The sequence below is a fragment of the Eurosta solidaginis genome, chromosome 1 (assembly GCF_040869045.1).
Source record: "Eurosta solidaginis isolate ZX-2024a chromosome 1, ASM4086904v1, whole genome shotgun sequence".
In the NCBI taxonomy this organism is placed as follows: domain Eukaryota; kingdom Metazoa; phylum Arthropoda; class Insecta; order Diptera; family Tephritidae; genus Eurosta; species Eurosta solidaginis.
Window position 1 is genome coordinate 10,607,772 of NC_090319.1, and position 18,559 is coordinate 10,626,330.

General features: G+C 36.6%; 2 protein-coding genes across 7 annotated transcripts in view; one reads left to right on the forward strand and one right to left on the reverse strand.

Moving 5' to 3' along the window:
- Positions 1-412: 412 nt before the first annotated feature.
- The window catches only part of LOC137248796 (atrial natriuretic peptide receptor 1), a 115,590-nt gene continuing 97,443 nt past the window's right edge, over positions 413-18,559 (reverse strand). For 5 of the 6 annotated variants that reach the window (XR_010952188.1, XR_010952191.1, XR_010952190.1 and 2 more), the window contains exons 7-10: positions 17,920-18,084; positions 13,730-13,907; positions 4,157-13,664; positions 413-4,093 (exon numbers count right to left, since the gene is read on the reverse strand). Coding sequence is in view for 1 of the 6 variants with exons in the window: in XM_067779705.1 (XP_067635806.1) it covers positions 11,759-13,664; positions 13,730-13,907; positions 17,920-18,084 (2,249 nt within the window). In the remaining 5 variants the exon portion in view is untranslated. Of the gene's footprint in view, positions 13,665-13,729; positions 13,908-17,919; positions 18,085-18,559 lie in introns of all 6 variants that reach the window. The other variant, XM_067779705.1, reaches the window with a different exon arrangement.
- Positions 15,080-16,822, forward strand: LOC137238576 (uncharacterized). Its single transcript, XM_067763756.1, has 2 exons — positions 15,080-16,499; positions 16,563-16,822. The coding sequence occupies exons 1-2, from the start codon at positions 15,080-15,082 to the stop codon at positions 16,820-16,822; spliced, it is 1,680 nt and encodes a 559-aa protein (XP_067619857.1).

Below are 18,559 nucleotides of genomic sequence, written 5' to 3' on the forward strand. Positions count from 1 at the left end.
AGACTTAGGCCGAGCTTCTCTTCCAACTTACGTCAGCCTCCATTTTAATTTTTTCTACAAATTTACGGGACGGGACCTTTTTGTTTAATGCGGACTCCGAGCGGCAGCCACAAGGTGTAGATAAAGTTTGACTGATAACCTTTTCATGGCAGAAGCACACTCGGGAGTGTTTGCCAAATCACAGCCGAGCGCCGAATCCGCTTAGAAAAATTGTTTCCTAGTTAAAAACACTTTTCTCTAAATAATGCGTTGCCCGGGACTTCAACACGGTGTGGTAGACGGAGGACGTTACCACCACACAACGGCTCCTGGCCTCTCTCTCTCTCTTACTTACACAAATACACAACCATTTATAGTAAATACCAGTACACAATTTAACATATCTAATTATAAACCATAAGTGTAATGCTAATTTGTTTTAATTTTTTTACAATAATTTATTTGATTAATACAAAAAAATACAACTTTTTTGATTTGCCAAGCATTGATAACACTCACAAGCCTTTCATAACCTTAAATAAACAGCCACTGGGTTTTAATATTTTTAGACTAAAACTAGATTTTATAAAACATTGAAAAGAAGCAGCTTATTACATAAACGAAAACTATTTGTGAGGTTTTATTTTAGAGCGAAATGCATTTATCAACAACTTAAATCTTCTTCTTCTTGTAGCGATAAGGAAAGTCCCTGAAGGTTTCACAGAGTTTCGTCGATGCCAATGTCCTTTGTCGGATAATAACCTAGTATATAGCACTATTAGGGTAATAGTGCGACCACCTCGGGAGCGGTTTGATATTACCACATTGAACCTTCTATATCATGCAACCCTGCTTCAGCGAGGAATTTAAGCTGGAGACATTGGTGCTTTATCGGTAACCGTATCGGTAACCTTATAACAGCTGATTCGACCAACCTTATGAGAATCAATGCAATTGATCATTGGTGCCGCTAAGGTCGTAACCGTATCGTAGCCAACCAATTGGGTTTTGGTTTACCGTCGTAACGATAAACAGCTGATTACGTTAGGGATACGGATACAGCGATACGACATACGGCACCAATGACTCCGGCTTTAGTGTAGCTAGAGCCTCGCCTGCTAATTAAACAGGGTTAGTCACGGGTAGGTGAGGTTGACAATTGGGTTGGAGAAGCTAAAAATTGCCCTGATTTGAAAGGGTGCGTTACGCAACGCCTTGAATCCCTAAAAACTTATATAAATATTTATTTACATACATATAAATATTCACAGTTATGCTTAAAATATGCTGACATTCCTGATTATTTAGTTTTTAAATAGTGTGAATTTAAATATGATTAGCTTTTCATTATAATTAATATATATTCGTAATTTATATAATACAATTTTATTATTTATACTAATTTTAGCTCATTCTTATTGTTGTTGTTTAATAAACTTGCTATTAAAATTAGTCGTTATTCTTTTTGAATATTTAGATATTTTAGTTATTTGTGAGAACTCTGATGCAGTGAGTTTGTGAAGCAAGAAACCAATTTCAGATATTCGTACCAACTCAAAGATTTTCGGATCAATATCAATCGACTTCCCAATCAATTTCTGAAAATTGAAAGGTCTAAAAAAATTGGTGGTGATCCAACTTTTGAATCAACTCAATTTAGAATTTTCTCAATTAATTTTTTTAAATTGCATGGTGTAAAAGGGTGTGCAGCGAACTTTTTAATCAACTCAATTTTTAAATTTTCGCAACGCTGCGTTTACTTACATTTCAGCACTCAGGAAAAATACAAAAGAGTTACTTTCATACATTATTGTGCTTGAAAAAACAGATAATTAGGAATTTTGGATGGAAGATTGAGTTCAATAATGGCTTTAGTATAGATAACTGGGCCAACTACTTCATTAGCTGTCTGTGTGGAATTGGGATTACCTTGATTCGCAGTTTCGTGAAAATCTTCAAATAGATTCTGAATTTCAATTTTTGTGGAGCTGAATAGAATGTACGCTCTATGTTACTAATGATCAGTATAAGTGAAGTATTTCTTTTATTACATGCATACTTTCTGGTCGCCATTATCAACACTAATTGGCGCCTAGACGCCTAGCGCTTTTTGCCGTTGTGTAGCAAGCGAGATAAAGTTTTCCTCCAACTAGCCCTCCCAACTAAGTTCTTATTTACACCATACAATTATTCAATTTAAGTTTACCGTGATAGGCGAAGGGGGTAAGAAGAGAGGGGAAGAGTACTACAACATCCGTACTGTCAAGTCATTTAAATTTTCTCCTATCTTTTCTTCTTTTTGAGCCGAAGCGCTTCTTTAGTTTTTACAACATAACATAACGAGCAGCTTTTGTGCTTCTATTGCATCGTGTCATGAAACGATCTGATATACCGCGCGCAACCGTTTCGCAAGCGGTTTCTGGCGGCAAACGTGCCATGTGACGTTCTCGCACTTCCACGCTGCACAGGGAACTGTGCGCAAACACGTTAGAATATAACGATGTTGCATGCGCAAACAAAGAGTATAGATATAATAAGAGCCGTCAATCGTTATTTTTTAGGCATTTACCCAGCAAAAATGTGCCCGTAAATTGACTAGGAAAATGACTAACAGCTGTGTCGATGGAACACGTAAATCGCTAAGTAGCATTTGTACAGGGCAGCAGTAACATTTGTGACCAGTCCATTCCGTCGTACCTATTTATGTGATTGTCCATACTGCTCACACATATACGGTTTTAGGTTATCGAAAAGTAAACAAACTATAGTGCTGTAGTGTTCTTACATTCACGTTCTGGCAATCATTTTTTGAGTTATATACCTGTAACTTTACGAGTATTTTTACGTTAATATGACCGTCTTTTGACTAGTGTTATGACCGTTTTTTACTTGGATTATACTGCTATATAAATAAAATATTTCTTTAATTCAAATCTATTAACATTCAATCTATTAATATTCAAATATATTAATTTACTTGTTTGAAATTATATGCTGCTTGCAAATTATCTGTACAATTTATGCATACAATTTTTGGAAGATTATCAATTGATGTTGCGTGCAACTATGGTAAACGGAATGGCTGATTCGCAGAAAATTTTTGTGACGTATTTGAGGGTACATAGCATGTAAGAAAAGGCAAGCATATATGTATCGGGCATTTCAATTAGGCCATCTCATTCTGCCATACTAACAATTGTGGAACAATGTGGGATATTTTGTTGTTGGTCGCCATCTTTGGTCACTAGATTTTTGCTGGGTAGTAGTGTTGGGAACTATCGAATGAATTCAACTATCGATAGTTAGTTACTGAATGATTTTAACTATCGAACGAATTTTTTCATTCATTCATTCATTCATTTGATTTGTTCTTTAGCTTGCCAGAAGCCAAAAGAACAATCTCTGGATTGTTTTAGTTACCCCTCGGGGTAGCTAAAGAACAAACCTATATAAGACAAAAAACGTCGTGTTCCAATGAAACGTGATCCAGATACGGCTAGAGATTTAACATGCAAATGCGACAACAATGTGAACCATATGGATCAATTTGTTGTTGCATTTGTATGTTAAATTTCTATCCGTATCTGGATCACGCTACATTGGAACGTAACAAAAACGTTAAATATGACTAAAATGGTGTAAATTTTGCTTCAAGTAAATAATGAAAATATTCAATTTAAATGCCTTTGTTACATGTTATGCAAAGCGCATGAATGATATGCAAATGACCTTGGTTCGCAACCCACTGAGTTTTTTGGTCTCCCCCAAACCTGTGGGGAGATTTTATGCCTCTACAACAACAACAACAACAGGAAAGAGGGTTACTTAAGATGGATTTTTATCTGTATTATTCAAATCTGTTTCAGAGGCATTATTGATTGCCTTAACTTATACATAAGCTACTGTTTTTTTTTTTTTTTCAAAATTCAGGTCACGTTTAATTAATATAAAAATTGCACATTAAATTTCACTTATAAAAGAAACATAAAACAAATATTTCAAGCACTTAAATACTAAAAGTCGCTATAGTTGTTCTAGCCAAAATCGGATAGTGCATGAGGGTCTATATTAAATTTTCGCCGCAGAGATGGCAACTGATTGCGTTATTAAACCCCTAAAAAAATTGATTGTAAAGTAAATAACACAAGTATGTACATCGAGTTGACATGAAAAATACCTTCAATGTTTAAATTGCTGTTCAAAAATATTATCATATCTAGTTTATCTCCTTTAAGTCGGTTTCTCCTGTCGTTAATTATTTGCCCTGCTTTCGAGAAAACTCGTTCTGACGGAACCGATGTTGCGGGTATACATAAATATTTTTTCGAAAGCATATATAGTTCCGAAAATGTTGACTGGCTACGATTCCAATAGTCTAGGGGATTATTTGAGCGATTAACAAAATTTTGCCTTAGATATTGCTCCAACTGAATATTTGCATTGACATTGGCCGCGTTTTGACAAATTGTTTTTGCTTCAGCAACTCTTACATCGAGAAGGTCCCAGAGAGATACTTCGCTTTTATCGACCGATGCTTCTCTTGGGGTGTTGGTAGAAACACTTGTGTTTTGTTGCCGTATTAGGGAAGTTACTTCTTCCACTAGCCATTTTGTTGTATTATTTGCATTAATTTCATTACCGAACGCAATTTTTTTAAACCTAGGATCTAGGAATGTTGATTTGGCGCACATTTTGTCAGACTCCAACTGCCCTAATCGTCTCCAAACTACCTCTAATAATCTGCTCTTCAAACTTTCTCCCTCTACAGTTTTCATTTTGCGATTTCGTACTGCGTATTGAAGACCTCTGATCAGGGGGCACTACCAGTGACATCGTGGGATAATTTTCTCCTGACAATTCGGTTGTCATGGCCTCTACGGGCTTGAAAAGATTAGTGTAGTCCAACAATGTTTCCCATTCTGATGAATTGAGGAAATCAGAAGCATTTGGTAAAGAAGTTATTATGGCAGAGAGTGGTTCTTTTACCCAGCATATGCGCTCCATCATTATAAGGGTGGAATTCCACCGGGTAGGGACATCTTGTTTTAACCTCAGTTCAGTAACGCCCATTTGCTTTTGCATATTTTTTAATTTTTCCGTCGCTTGAGAACTATAGTTAAAGTAAGTGACTATGGCACGACACTTGGTTATGAGCACAGTAACTTGTGGAACAGCTTTGATGGCATCAATTACACATAAATTTAATGTGTGCGCTACACATGGGTGGTGGTGCTTCTGTAGCATTTCAATTATAGCCTTTTTAATATTAGCCCCGTTATCACTTACTACAGTAACTATTTTGTCAAAAACGGACCACTCATCAAATATTAACTTCAATTCTGTAGCTATATTTTGGGAGGTATGATTTCCTAAGATTTCCTTTGTTGATAAAACTGCAGAAATCATTTTGTTATCCCGAACGAAATGACTAGTAACTGACAAAAAAGATTTTTGACTAACAGAAGTCCACATATCAGTTGTAACTGAAATATGTGTTACAATGTTGAGCAAGTAATGCAGTTTCTTTCTTACTTCATTGTATTTAAAAGGTAGCATTGTATTTGATAAAACTTTTCTGTTTGGCAAGGAATATAATGGCTGAAGCTTTTTTGTATATTCTACAAATCCTACATTGTCAACGATGGAAAGTGGCTGCAAGTCGTTTGTAATCATCTTTAAAAGAGATTCATCAATATTATTTTTTTGTTGCTCTGAGAGCTCAGAACGTGTGTATGTATGTATGTATTTATTTGAAAATTTGTTCCTAGCACAACAATTTTGACAAATTATTTAACAGTGCTAGTCATGAATAGCATGAGCTATAAAAATTGAACATTTATAATAATAAATTAGATTAATCAAATTAAATTAAATATAACGGACAATAGTGAAATATTTATGTATGTAAATGTAAATCTTAAAACTAAAGAAAAGTAGTTAATAAATATTAAAAGACAGCAGTAGTGATGACAACCTTTGGCTGGTTATAGATTGAATAGTATTTAACAAATAAAGAAAGAAGACACAGAGAAAGGAAAAGGACTTAGAAATGAACATTTTAACAACAACAATTTGAGATCCAGTTTAAGAGTCGTTAAAAAATGATGTTAGCTCTTTTCTGAAGTGCAGAGCACTACTTAAGAGTCGAAGACTACTAGGTAGCGAGTTCCAAAGACGTATTGCAGTAACAAAGAATTGGCGCTCATAGGTTAGCGAGCGGTATCTGATGTGCTTAAGAAGAAGCACCGATCTTGATGATTGCAGAAAAATAAGCTTACGATGTGCTGGTAACAAAAAATTTTGTTTGAACAGTCCTTCTCAAACATCCACTATTGGAAATGTCTTCGGTAGGTACTGTTAACGAACTGCGCGCTGCACTCCCTGCAGTAGTTGACGAAAGAGAAGTGGAACTACGTTCCTCTTCTGCAATTACTGGCGCTATTTCTCCTGAAGTTAGATTACTATGTTCTGAGCATGGTGGAATCACCAGGTGAAGTAAATAAAAAGAGATAGAAGGTGTACGCTATCTGAAACGGTAGGGATGTATTTTCAACGGTCAGAAGAGGGTAAAATGTTTACCCGCTTTGGAAAAGTAGGAGTAGAAAAACAAATGCCTTGCTACGAAAGCCATTACAGACTGTTTCTTTTTCAGCATATCAGTGCAACCTAATGCCAATACAAAAGGGATACACAAGACCAGTGCGAACTTGTATTACTTTAGGCATCGAACAAAATAAAAAACTTAAACTGCAATGAGTACTAAAATTCAAGAATGCGTCTAAAGTAAACTGACCTCAACTTTAACTTCAGTTGAAGCTTTTATCGAAAAACCGGACATAAGTGGGAGAGGTGTTATCCATTATATAGTTGAACTGTAGGAACTTTGCGCACTTAAATGGGTTTCGGGTTTGATGAAAATTTTACAGTCACACTTGGAAGTGATCGTAATACTTTTAAATGTGTTTCGATCTCTAAAAATCCATTGTTCTTTCCATCTGCTCTGTTGATTTGACATTGAGAGTTGGAAGTAAAACATATGACCTTTTAATATATCATACAAACTTGATCAGAAGATCTCCCATAAGCTCTTGACAGTTAATTCATGATGTATTACTAATGGTCCCAAGTTATTATTTACTAAAATATGTCAGGGGATATAATAGGAGTCGGCCTAGAACCAGAAGGTGCTATTCGAAGCGAGCCGGATTCATATATTCTAATTTACAATCCATAACAGCAACATTCTTCTTATCATAGTGGTCTAATTTTTAGGCCAAAACAAACATAGTGAGTAACAATTTTTCGTAATTGTATTTAGAAATACATTGTTTTAGCGAAGTGTTTACATAAATAAGGTGTAATACGATAGTTTTGTTGTTCTTGCACATTTTTCGAAAGTCTTCAGTAGCGCTGCACAGGCGAAAATCCTTGTTGGATATGACGCGAATTCAAATAGTTTGTTTTAACAAAGACCTGTTTCAAATTTTTTTGGAACAAATTAAACATACTTATATGATGGAAACATCAATAATATAAACGCAATAGTTAAGCACGACCTTACTTATGGAAGCCCTCACCAAAGATACCCAAATATGAATCTCTGTAATTAAATCCGGTAAAGGTCCATCGATATTCACCTACTGGTTTAGATGAAAAAAGGACTAAAACTACCATATTTCACTCCTGAAAAATGCAAAAAAACCACATTTTTCGGGGACAACATTGGTGAAAAATTTTAAGATAGCCGAATGATAGAACAAAGAAGAATTTAGAGCTAGACAATTGACGGCTTACTTCACCTGGTTATTCCACCATGGTTCTGAGGAAGACGGTCATTTAAATTTGATGTGTTGCCAGAAAATTTAAAATTTTTTTTGCATATATGGCATTTAACTTCATTGCCATTTTTGGTAAAAACTCCCAAACGGAAGATCTCTTCAATCCAGGCCGCATTATAAATATCTACACAAATGAAATCGTTAAAATCACTTCCTCAGTTAAAAATATTTAATAATTACCACGCTTAAAACGTTTGTCGATTAGGTTTACGTATGCTAAATTTATTTTAATATCTTTTTAACACTGATATATGCACAGCAAAAATTAAAATAGAACGAACGATTCGAAGAAATAGTAATGAGCGTATCATTCATACCAAAAACTAGTAGTTCGATAAAATAGTAATGAACGAATCATTCATACCTAAAACTAGTAATTCGAAAAAATAGTCATGAACGAATCATTCATAACTAAAACTAGTAACTCGAAAAAATAGTAGTGAACGAATCATTCATACCTAAAACTAGTAATTCGAAAAAATAGTAATGAACGAATTTCAAATGACTATCGAATGAATGAAAATTAGTGAACTATCGAATAACTCGATAGTTTTCATTCGATAGTTCCCAACACTAGCATTTAGTCGATGTAAACTGTGAGGTAGTCGCTACTTTTTTTGGGCGAGATGTTTATAAATATCTTATATACATTTTCATGGGGTTTTTGTGTTTATTTTTTCCGACTGCATTTAATTAGTTATTTAATTCTCTTTCCAAAAATCACGTTTGCATAAAGTGCCAACACTGCATGGACAAATGGGAGGCAATTCAAAAATGTCCCTCATAGAAAACATTCGGCATTCATTTTTTGATTTCCAGCGAGTTGCTCGCCACAAAATAACGAGTGACGGCTCTTATTATATCTATGCTCTATGGCGCAAACTTTAGTGCAAAGCAGCGGGGCGTAAAAAAATTCTAGTAGGACACTTTCTCCACATCACAAACTTTAACATAATTTAAGCACACAAAATACACGATTGAAGCTTTAGAGAGTAAAAATTCTGAACAGATTAGCTGAATAAAAAGTGTACAAACAAATCTTTAATAATAAACATTCTGCAGTGGTGAGTGGTGAAAGTGTCCTTCTACAATTTTGTCATGCTTGCCTCACACTATTTTTCACGCATGCAATATCTTTGTATTCTAACGTATTTGTTGTGCAACAGGATATGGTACAAATAATATTTGTGTTGGAAACTATCGAATTAATTAAACTATCGATAGTTACTGAATGATTTTAACTAGGGCTGGGACTATCCGCATATTCGAATATCATGATATCCGGTTAATATTCGTTTGTGAAACTAATCGGATATCCGGATTTATGAAGATCCGGCTAATAATCGTACTTTTGGATATCCAGTGACAAATAACAAATTTATGTACCATATATGTTTATTTAAGATTAATAACAATAAATTCGTGGGGTATTTAAATCAATTAACAGTGATTACAATACATATTTCTCATATTGAGAAATATGTGATATGATGTTAAACTATTTTCTTAATAATAATTTAATAATCTACAACCATATTTTGTGAATAATTTTTCGTTGTTTGCTTCGTTCACTTCTGATATGCAGATATTCAACTTTTATATTCCAGTATCCGGACTTTCGTATATCCGGATTTTCCGTTTACGTAATCGGATATCCGAACAGCGGATATTCGGGTTTTCCATTTACGAAGCCGGATATCCGTATAGCCGGATTTTTTGCTTAGCTATCCGGTTATTCGAATATCCGGTTTATCGGGATAGTTGAACAAGCCGGATGCAGTTCACAGCCCTAATTTTAACTATCGCATACATTTTTTCATTCATTCATATGATCTGTAGCCCGTTTCTGTATCCTTGCGATACGAATTATATCGCAAAATGCAACCCTGATTCATTGTTATCGCAAGTTAGTGTTTTTGTAAGAGTGGTGAGTATGTATTTTCGATATTTCTTGCGATATTCATATCACTAGCTCTGAAGGTCGTGATAGTATACATACGTTGAAAAGAAAATGAGTGAAATTCGTTTGTTTGTAACTAATTTGGATTTTTTGTATTCTAATTAATTTTTTATTTTATAGAAAAAACGCAGAAGTGGAAAATTTTCAAAAAATCAGAAGGTGAAATTGGTGGAAATTATGAAGGCCAATACAAAAGTGGCAATGGGGACTTTTAGCGGTCCCAATAGTGCCTCCTTGAGCCGCAGTGTATGGGAAGCCGTTGCTCTTGAGCTAAATGCGGTGGGGGAAGCACGATCCCAAAATAACAATTTGTATGACTTAATTTTTGTTATTATACCTTTTTCGCTATTGATGACAGATCCTATGTTCCATTTCGATTGTTCCATCGATATGATAAAAACTCACCACTATTATATCGCAAGGTAAATTGAGTGTGTTACAGAAACATTTTGAATATCGAAAGCGATACGAGCCTTGCGATAGTAATTCGTTCGTTATTATAACGAAAGGTTACAGAAACGGGCTACTGGTCTTTAGCTAGCCCGAGGTCAGTACCGATGTTTTTGTAGTACATTTACTATACAAAGGAACAACTTCTGGATTGTTTTGGTTACCCCCGGGATAGCTAAAGAACAAACCTATATAAGACAAAATGTGTGTTGGTATTAGGCGAATGGAATGGAATGAAAACATAAAACTTTGAAATTGTTGTAAGAAATTGTGGTAAGAAATTGTGTTCAATGTTCTGGTTTCAATTTTAGTTTGCCATCTTCTTTTGACAATCCCTACTCTAGTGAAATGAAAAAAAATCAAATCAGCTGATGAGATGAGTCAACCATATAGTTGAGCCATGCGTAACTGACGTTTAAATCTACTTAATAAATACACTTTACAGGGTGGCATTTGCAGTTTGAAACAATTTACTACGCAATTTTTTTTTAAATTGGCAATTTATTATTATATGATAAATTGCGTAATAAATTGCCCAAGTGGTATAAATTGCCAATTTGGTGTGTGTTTGAACTTAGTATAAAATGGGGCAAATTTGGCTTCAAGTAAATAATGAAAATATAAAATTTAAATGCCTTTGTTACATATTATGCAAAGCGAATGCATGATATCAAACGGTTTTGGTTCGCAACCCACTGAGTTTTGTTGGTCTTACCAATTCATATGGCCAATATGTCAGTACTCCCCCAAAACTTTTGAGGTGATTTTAGAAGACTAGTGAAAATGAATTTGTATCTGTATTGTTCAATAACATAATTTTGCATGAACAGTCCTACACAAACATCCACTATTGGAAATGACATCGAGAGACACTGTTAAGGAACCGCTCGCTCTACTTACTTCAGTAGTTGACGAAAGAGAAGTAGAACTATGTTCCTCATCAGAAATTACAGGCGCTATTTCTCCTGAAGTTACGGCGCAGATGGTCATTTAAATTTGATGTGTTTCCAGAAAATTATAAATTTTTTTACCATTTTTGATGTAAAACTCCCAAACAGAAGATCTCTTCAATACAGTCCACATTATAAAAAATCTCTACACAAATAAAATAAATGCACTTCTTCAGATAAAAATTTGAAATAATTATTACGCTTAAAATGTTTGTCGATTAGGTTGAAGTATGCTAAGCGTTAAAATTTATTTTAATACCTTTTTAATTGAGATCACTGATTGTGTATATATGTATATGTGTAAAAATTTCAATAGAACGAACGATTCGAAGAAATAGGATTGAACGAATCATTAATTCGAAAAATTAGTAATGAATAAATTTCAAATGACTATCGAATGAATGAAAATGAGTGAACTATCGGATACCTCGATAGTTTTCATTCGATAGTTTCCAACACTAACAAATATGCTGATCTTGAGTTGAGTTTGTCAGGTTTTTCGAGGTTAGGTAAATGAGAATTTGAACCGTTTCCATAAAGATTGACTAATATACTATACTTAAATAAGTAGTTATACTAAATTATGAATTAATTTCACCTAGCAATGGTTGCGCCACACTGTTCAAAGTAGATTTTGTCGCACTCGACGCCTTTACGGTACCACCACCGTTGCTAATACCCGCCGCTGTTATGCCATGCCCATTCCTACTACCACTACTAATTTGATTGCCCCCTACTTGTGTACCTGTTTTCCCTATGAGATGCAAATTTTTCGCATTATTCGCTTTCACCATGTTACTATAACTATTGTTGTTGCTATTGCATTTACTATTTAGGCCATTACTACAACCATCATCACCATCAACCACACCACAACCATTGTCTTTCAACCTCTCACATTGCAACAAATGCGCCTTACTACTATCTAATTGATTGTCTCTAGGTAAGGACAAAACCTCGACGCTATCACAAAGTTTGTGTGCATTCGGTGTAGAGGCTCCTACAGGACTTTGTTGTTGCATAGTTGAAGTTGTTTCATTTTTGCAGTGCATATCACACTCTTCCTGTTTTCTATCCGCGTTTTCCACAAGAAATTTAATACGAACAGCATTTGCGCTGCTGAATTTATCCGGATGTGAGCTGGTCACTAAAGTCGATATTGGCGCAGTGGGTTTCGAGCGTATACGTGATGTTGCGGGCGTTATAGTTTGAGGCACACCGCTTAGATTGGAATTCGAGTTGGAATGCAACAAATGTGTTAAACTGTTGCGTTGATGATTTGCTAAACTAAAATTGTGACTTTTAAGCGCACCAGAGAGAGGCAAACGTAAATTGGCAAATTCGCTATTATTTTCCATATGCGGTTCACGCAACGAGCGACTGCTGTAGATGTCACCGCAAAGCGGCGCGCGCCAATGCCCTATGGCTAAATTTTGACTTGTATCTTGCGGCGACTTGGCGTTATCCAAATAATATTTGAAATCTTCAGGTTTGATTTCTTCACCATTTAACTTTGGTGAGGATGCGGATATTTTACGTTGTATGCGCAATGTCGGCGTTTCCGCTTTTGCTTGTATTGCTAATGTTATTTGTTGTGTTGGGTCCTGTTGTGTTGAGATCTCTCTATTGTCTTGTCTTTGCAGAGCAAAGCTATACAGCTGTGCTGGATATTTTAGTGAAGAACGTCGCGGCTGCAACATTTGGTTCGCATGTGATGCTTGCGTTTCTGCTCTCTGTACTTCACCTTCCAACCAATAGGTGAGCATTTCACCTTTACCCTTCATTGGCACATAGCCGCGCTGCGTTGTAATAAATGTGCCAAACTCATCCAGCGCCAGCTTGGTGCATTCACTTATGTGTATGCGTAACGCTTCGCCATTTGATTCCATGCGCGACGCTGTGTTCACTGTGTCACCAAAAAGACAATAACGTGGCATCTTCAAGCCCACTACTCCAGCTACACAAGCACCCGTATGTAGGCCGATACGTAATTTCAGCTGATCTTGTGGACGATGATGTATACGAAATTTCTGCACCGCAGATAACAGCGCCAATGCAAGACGCGCTATTTCGCGCGCATGCTGGTTACCGTTACGTATAGGTAGACCAGAGACAACCATGTAGGCATCACCAATTGTCTCCACTTTGTAGACATCGAAATTTTCGACTATCGAGTCAAAGCAGGTATAGAGGTCGTTTAGAAATTGTACCACTTGCATGGGTGTACTCTCCGCTGAGATGGCTGTAAAGCCCACAATATCACTGAAATATATTGTGACTTGATCAAAGGTTTCGGCTACTACCGGCTGACCGCTTATCAGTTGGGCTGCAACACTTTGTGGTAAAAGTTGATACAGCAGCTTTTCACATTTCTTTTTCTCCTCAATATAGTCTTGTGTGCGTTCTTCGACAAGCTCTTCCAAGTTGTTGGCATAAAGTTCCATGCGTTTGAGTAGATTGTCGACAATGTTTCCAGTCTCGTTGTCTCTAAAAATTTAAGAAAACGTTGTCAAAAATGCATAGCTTATAAGTCCAATTGCATGGGTACTCACTTATTTATTCGTCGTATGATTGATTTCAGTGTACTGAAGTCAGGACGTTCAACGGGGTCCTCAGACCAACATTTAGTCATGATGTTGTTTATATCAAGGTAACCATCATGATCATCAACGTATGGGCGAAATGGTGCAGAAGTTAGTTGAGGGTAGCCTTTGACTAGTTGTATGATTTCTAGAAAGTAAAATAAAACTAATGTTCAGTACTACAAAGAAGTATGCAGATATACTATAAATTGCAACGGAGATATTGAATTCGGAACATTTCTATAGAGTTTTGTGATTACGACGAACATTGAAAGTAATGGCTTTTGGGACTATAATTTGGGGGTATGTACATGAAAAGGCCGAATTCTATCAAAGGAAAGCATATACTTCTGGCTGGTGGTTGTCATTCTGAGTGCAAGGGCTCACACCACCCCAAGCAGGAAACGCGGTAGACGAAGTGAGGGAGGAAGATAATAGGACGTTACAAAATATACCACAGTGTTGGTTGTGTGTTGGCACTGTAAATAGGCGTCTTTCCGAGATTCGCCTTAAGGCGAGGGGTTTAAGCACCAATAGACGATGCGGCCCACTTGAATAAGCACTCTTTTCTTATGATAAACTAGAAAAAGAGATACAAGGATTGACATCCTGAATGGCGACTTTAACGCTAGTATGGGCGAAGAAAGGGTCTTTGGTCCTACGTTCAGAATATTCTTCTCCAAGATGTAAAATCTCCCGTTCGAAAAATGTTCATCCAAAAGATACATAAAGCTTCTTCGATGTATCCTGATCGAAAAATACGAAACCAAATCGATCATATCTTATTCGAGGGCACAACAGCACCAGTGCCCTAAATATTCGCACTCAACAAGGTCCAAATATTAAGGTAATGGTCCGAACCTTGGAGAAGCAGTTGAAGTTGGCAATTTTCATGTGGTTGTGGTAACTTTGTTGTAAGCAGAAAAAAATTTTGTTTACAGAGGGATTTTGTACGGCCGAAGGCCTCCAACGCAGAAAGGTGTTTTGCGCAAAAATCAAATGATCACACCCAGGGAACCACTCTAAATTTTTTCGGCCTTCGGATTATTGTTGTCGAGGTCAATAGGTATAGTTTGACACCTCTACCGACATTTTGGGACGCGTATTATCAGTCTACCGCTGTTATAGAATTTTACCATAATAAATATTATGATCCCTGGAATAAATCCAAAGAGTAAATTCTGTCAAAAGAATGAAACAAATGCGTAAACATATTTCAAAATTGAAACCTTCACAAAATCTAAATAATTGCATCGGAAATGTGTTTTATATGACAGTTTAGTCGACCAGCAGCAGAACTGTTCCACATAAATTAGTGAAATGTTAAAATGGACAAACGATAAGAAACTTCCAAAACTCAGCTACTTCCACGCGCCAAGAAATGCTTGGCATGCTTCCGTTGCGCTAGGCAGAGAGAACGCTCCTTGGTTTAAAAATTTCACGTTTGACGAAACAACGAAAACGACGAAGAAAGGACAGAAGTCTAAAGAGTTGAACCATGTGCGAACAGAACACGAACAAAACGATTACAAACTTCAAACTCTATATCGAAGAGATTATGGAGGAAAAAAAACCGCAACAAATCGAAGTGGAGATGAAAAGATTATGACGAAAGTTCAAAAACGAATACCCCCACAGCATATGAAAGCGCAACTACAATATTCACAAGATGCCAGCAATACTTCTAATAGATTATCAAATCCACCACAAACCAACACCACTGCTTCCAAATTGAATGTAACAAATCAACGTCGATTCTTGAAACATAACAGTGGTAGGTGTTGTACTAAAGCACCCTTATTGTACGAACATTATCCACTTAGGCCGGCACTGCTTTATGGTAGTCCATCAAGTTTCATTTGCGATCCTTTAAAACGTCTGAAACAAATGCCTTATTTATCAGAGAGTCCAGAGTTGAAATTTATTTCTTCAGCATTGTCTATATGTCAAGATGCGCTCGTGGATCCAGAACATATGTCTACAAAAGATAATGCTACTTTTAGAAACCAGACTGCACGAAATCGCGACGAGAATTTAGAAAATATACAAAAATCAAAGCATTTAGAGCACGTGAAGAAACTAAGTGAAGGTGCAACTCGTTTAAAAAGTGGACGTGAGGGAGAATATAGAAAAACCAACGCTAATATTGCCAAGTCGGCATTACAAACAAGAAACGCGTATGCAGCGAAAGGGGAATCCATTGAAAAAGTTTGTCCGATGTGCCGTCGTAATGCATTTTCGGTCGCACGTGATTTAAAATACGACACAGAGACAAGGTCTGCCTTTGAAGATGTGTTCAAAGGTTTGAATAATACAATGCAATCGAAGAATGATTACAAAGACGATTTGCCTGCGAATGATAGCTTTGTAGATCACGGTGAAACAAAGTGTAAGCAATTAGCGGAGTCAGAAGAGATTGATTGTAAACTTCGATTGCATCAAGTTCTTGACGCCGATGAAAGTAAGTACCCAGAAAATAGGGAAATCAAACTACCATCGCCGCAACTGACAGGTTGCGGTACTTCTCTTGCATCTGATTACAACACATCCGTGCCCATATTCGAAGTACTTACGAATAATGATTATAAGAGTTACGCTAATCAACCGTCATTAAAACAAAAGGACTCGTTGATATTATACAAAGTTTTGAAGCGAAAACGAAACAATGAAACATGTGATGCGAAAATCTCAGACTGCCGAGAAGGTAAACCTACTGGATTTGTGCGATTCTTCGATGAAGGTATGAACTAATATATAAAATATAAACTTAAGACAAGTTTTGTTGATTTGTATTTAATTGTAGTTCGTCTCGATTGCAAACCTTCAGATGAGCATATTATTTTTGGCAATGCTAGAGGTTTACGTGGAAAATCACAAAGCTGGAAAAGCTCACGTATAGAATGGTTGGCTGAACTTGAACGTCGTCAAGAGGTGCGTAGGCGGCGGCAAAAACGTTCAGCTTCTCAGAAGTGCCAGCAGAATGCATCGGAAAGTTATTTGGAGAAAAAATGCTCGTTTATGTGTCAGCGAATACGACAGTGGTTGACTAAATGGACTCAATAGCGCATATTTCATTAGCTGAAGGAAGTATGATATCGGGTACAAATTCTTCTAAAAATAAAATGTTTTAGGATAACAAACAAAATATATACATATATTTGTTTAAAACAACTAACGAGGTGTAAAGTTTTAATGCTAACTGAAAAAGAAGTCTTATGCTTGAAGCGTTTGTAAGTCTATCAAAGAAGAGCATCATCATCTCACAGATCAGTGGAGGTCTCACCCTACCTGTGCTACCAACTACGGACGGCGATAGGAGTACGTTCTGATAATACACACCAAATATCACATAAAAAGCTTATCTCGAATACTTCAAGGACCATTCCATCTAATCTCGACACGATTCATGATTCCGAGCCGACTGCCTACTCATTACAAAGTATCACTTCTTGGTGTCTTGTGAAAACCTGTAGGAGATAATATATTTACCAGGACTGAAGATGCACTGATAATGCAGTTTCTCAATTTTGGGCTACAACCTTTCGTTATTAACCAGGCTGAGTCCGTAGATGGATTGGGCAGAGAACACTTTGATTGCAACAAAGAGTCGTCGCTCGTCCGTGTTCTTTAGCTACTCTTCTCCTCCGGGAAATTGCCATTCTTAGTTCGTCGTAGACGGATGGAGCAAGGTATATTCCATCGCCAGGGTATTGGGTTCGTCATATCCCTTGCCATTTTGCATAATCAGAACTGTAGCAATTTACTCCGGCCTAGACACCTTCCCGACATGCGCCAGATTTTCTAATATAATTTTCGCTATTATTCCTACCCGTAACTATAATATTACGTCGCTAGGTCTCAAGTTATGTTGCTTCTTTGTAGGCGTATGTATCTTTTCTCACTTCGCACCCTATCCTCGCGCCAAGACATAGCACGTATGGAACATATCTCCAAATTTTTTATACATCGTCTATTTTTACGCTGAGTTAATCTCTGTTCTTGGTAATACCGATGGAAGTGTACCTCACATATAAAAATTGAGCGATTTCGCTTCATTTATAACTAATCTAGGACGACGCAACGTTTGAGGGACCGCTCGCGCTTTAGGAGATTAGCAGATTTTTTCTCCTTAAATGACTGGACTGAAATAAATTACTTACCTTTGGGCGATTTTTCCGATTCAGTCGTGCCCAAGTAAAAAGGTCCTTGCCTTGTACTTATTTCATGTACCATTATGCCAAACGAATAGACATCACCTTTTTGAGTTCCCCCCGGTGGGCGATTATTTTCCAATTTCAAAAGCTCGGGTGCTGTCCATAACATTTCTAGAAGAGAAAAGTTAAAAAATTAGTTTATTGAGCGAGTAATAGTACGATCTTTAGTGTTTACTATATGCAGATATGAGTGGTGCGCTAACCCCACCTCGAGGGTCGATGAGGTAAATTGATCAAATAGTTACTGGCCATATAAGAAATATCAACAAAGTTGATCTCGCGTTATCAAAAGATAAAGTTCAAGTGCCAGCCATCAGTAGGAAGAATATCGGAACAAGACTTCAGCGCTGCTGCAAGGGTTCTTCTATTCAGTGCGGTAGTAAGAATAGTTCACCGCTTTAATGAGAAAGGTTTTGCGGTCTGCTCTCGAAGAATCTAAAAAATTCTTTAGATAACACAAAAAAGTTGATTCAGAGGCAAAAGAAGAATGCTGGTAGGAATTGTACTGATCTACAAGACAAATGGAAACAAGAATGAGATAATGCAACCAATAAGGTTCAATGTGGACTCAACAGTTTTTACCATG

What these genes read in the sequence shown, in the direction of transcription:
- LOC137238576 (XM_067763756.1), top strand. Translation starts at nt 15,080, where the DNA reads ATGTTAAAATGGACAAACGATAAGAAACTTCCAAAACTCAGCTACTTC. An exon ending in TGTGCGATTCTTCGATGAAG is followed by an intron (nt 16,500 to 16,562) that starts GTATGAACTAAT and finishes ATTTAATTGTAG; the next exon opens with TTCGTCTCGATTGCAAACCT.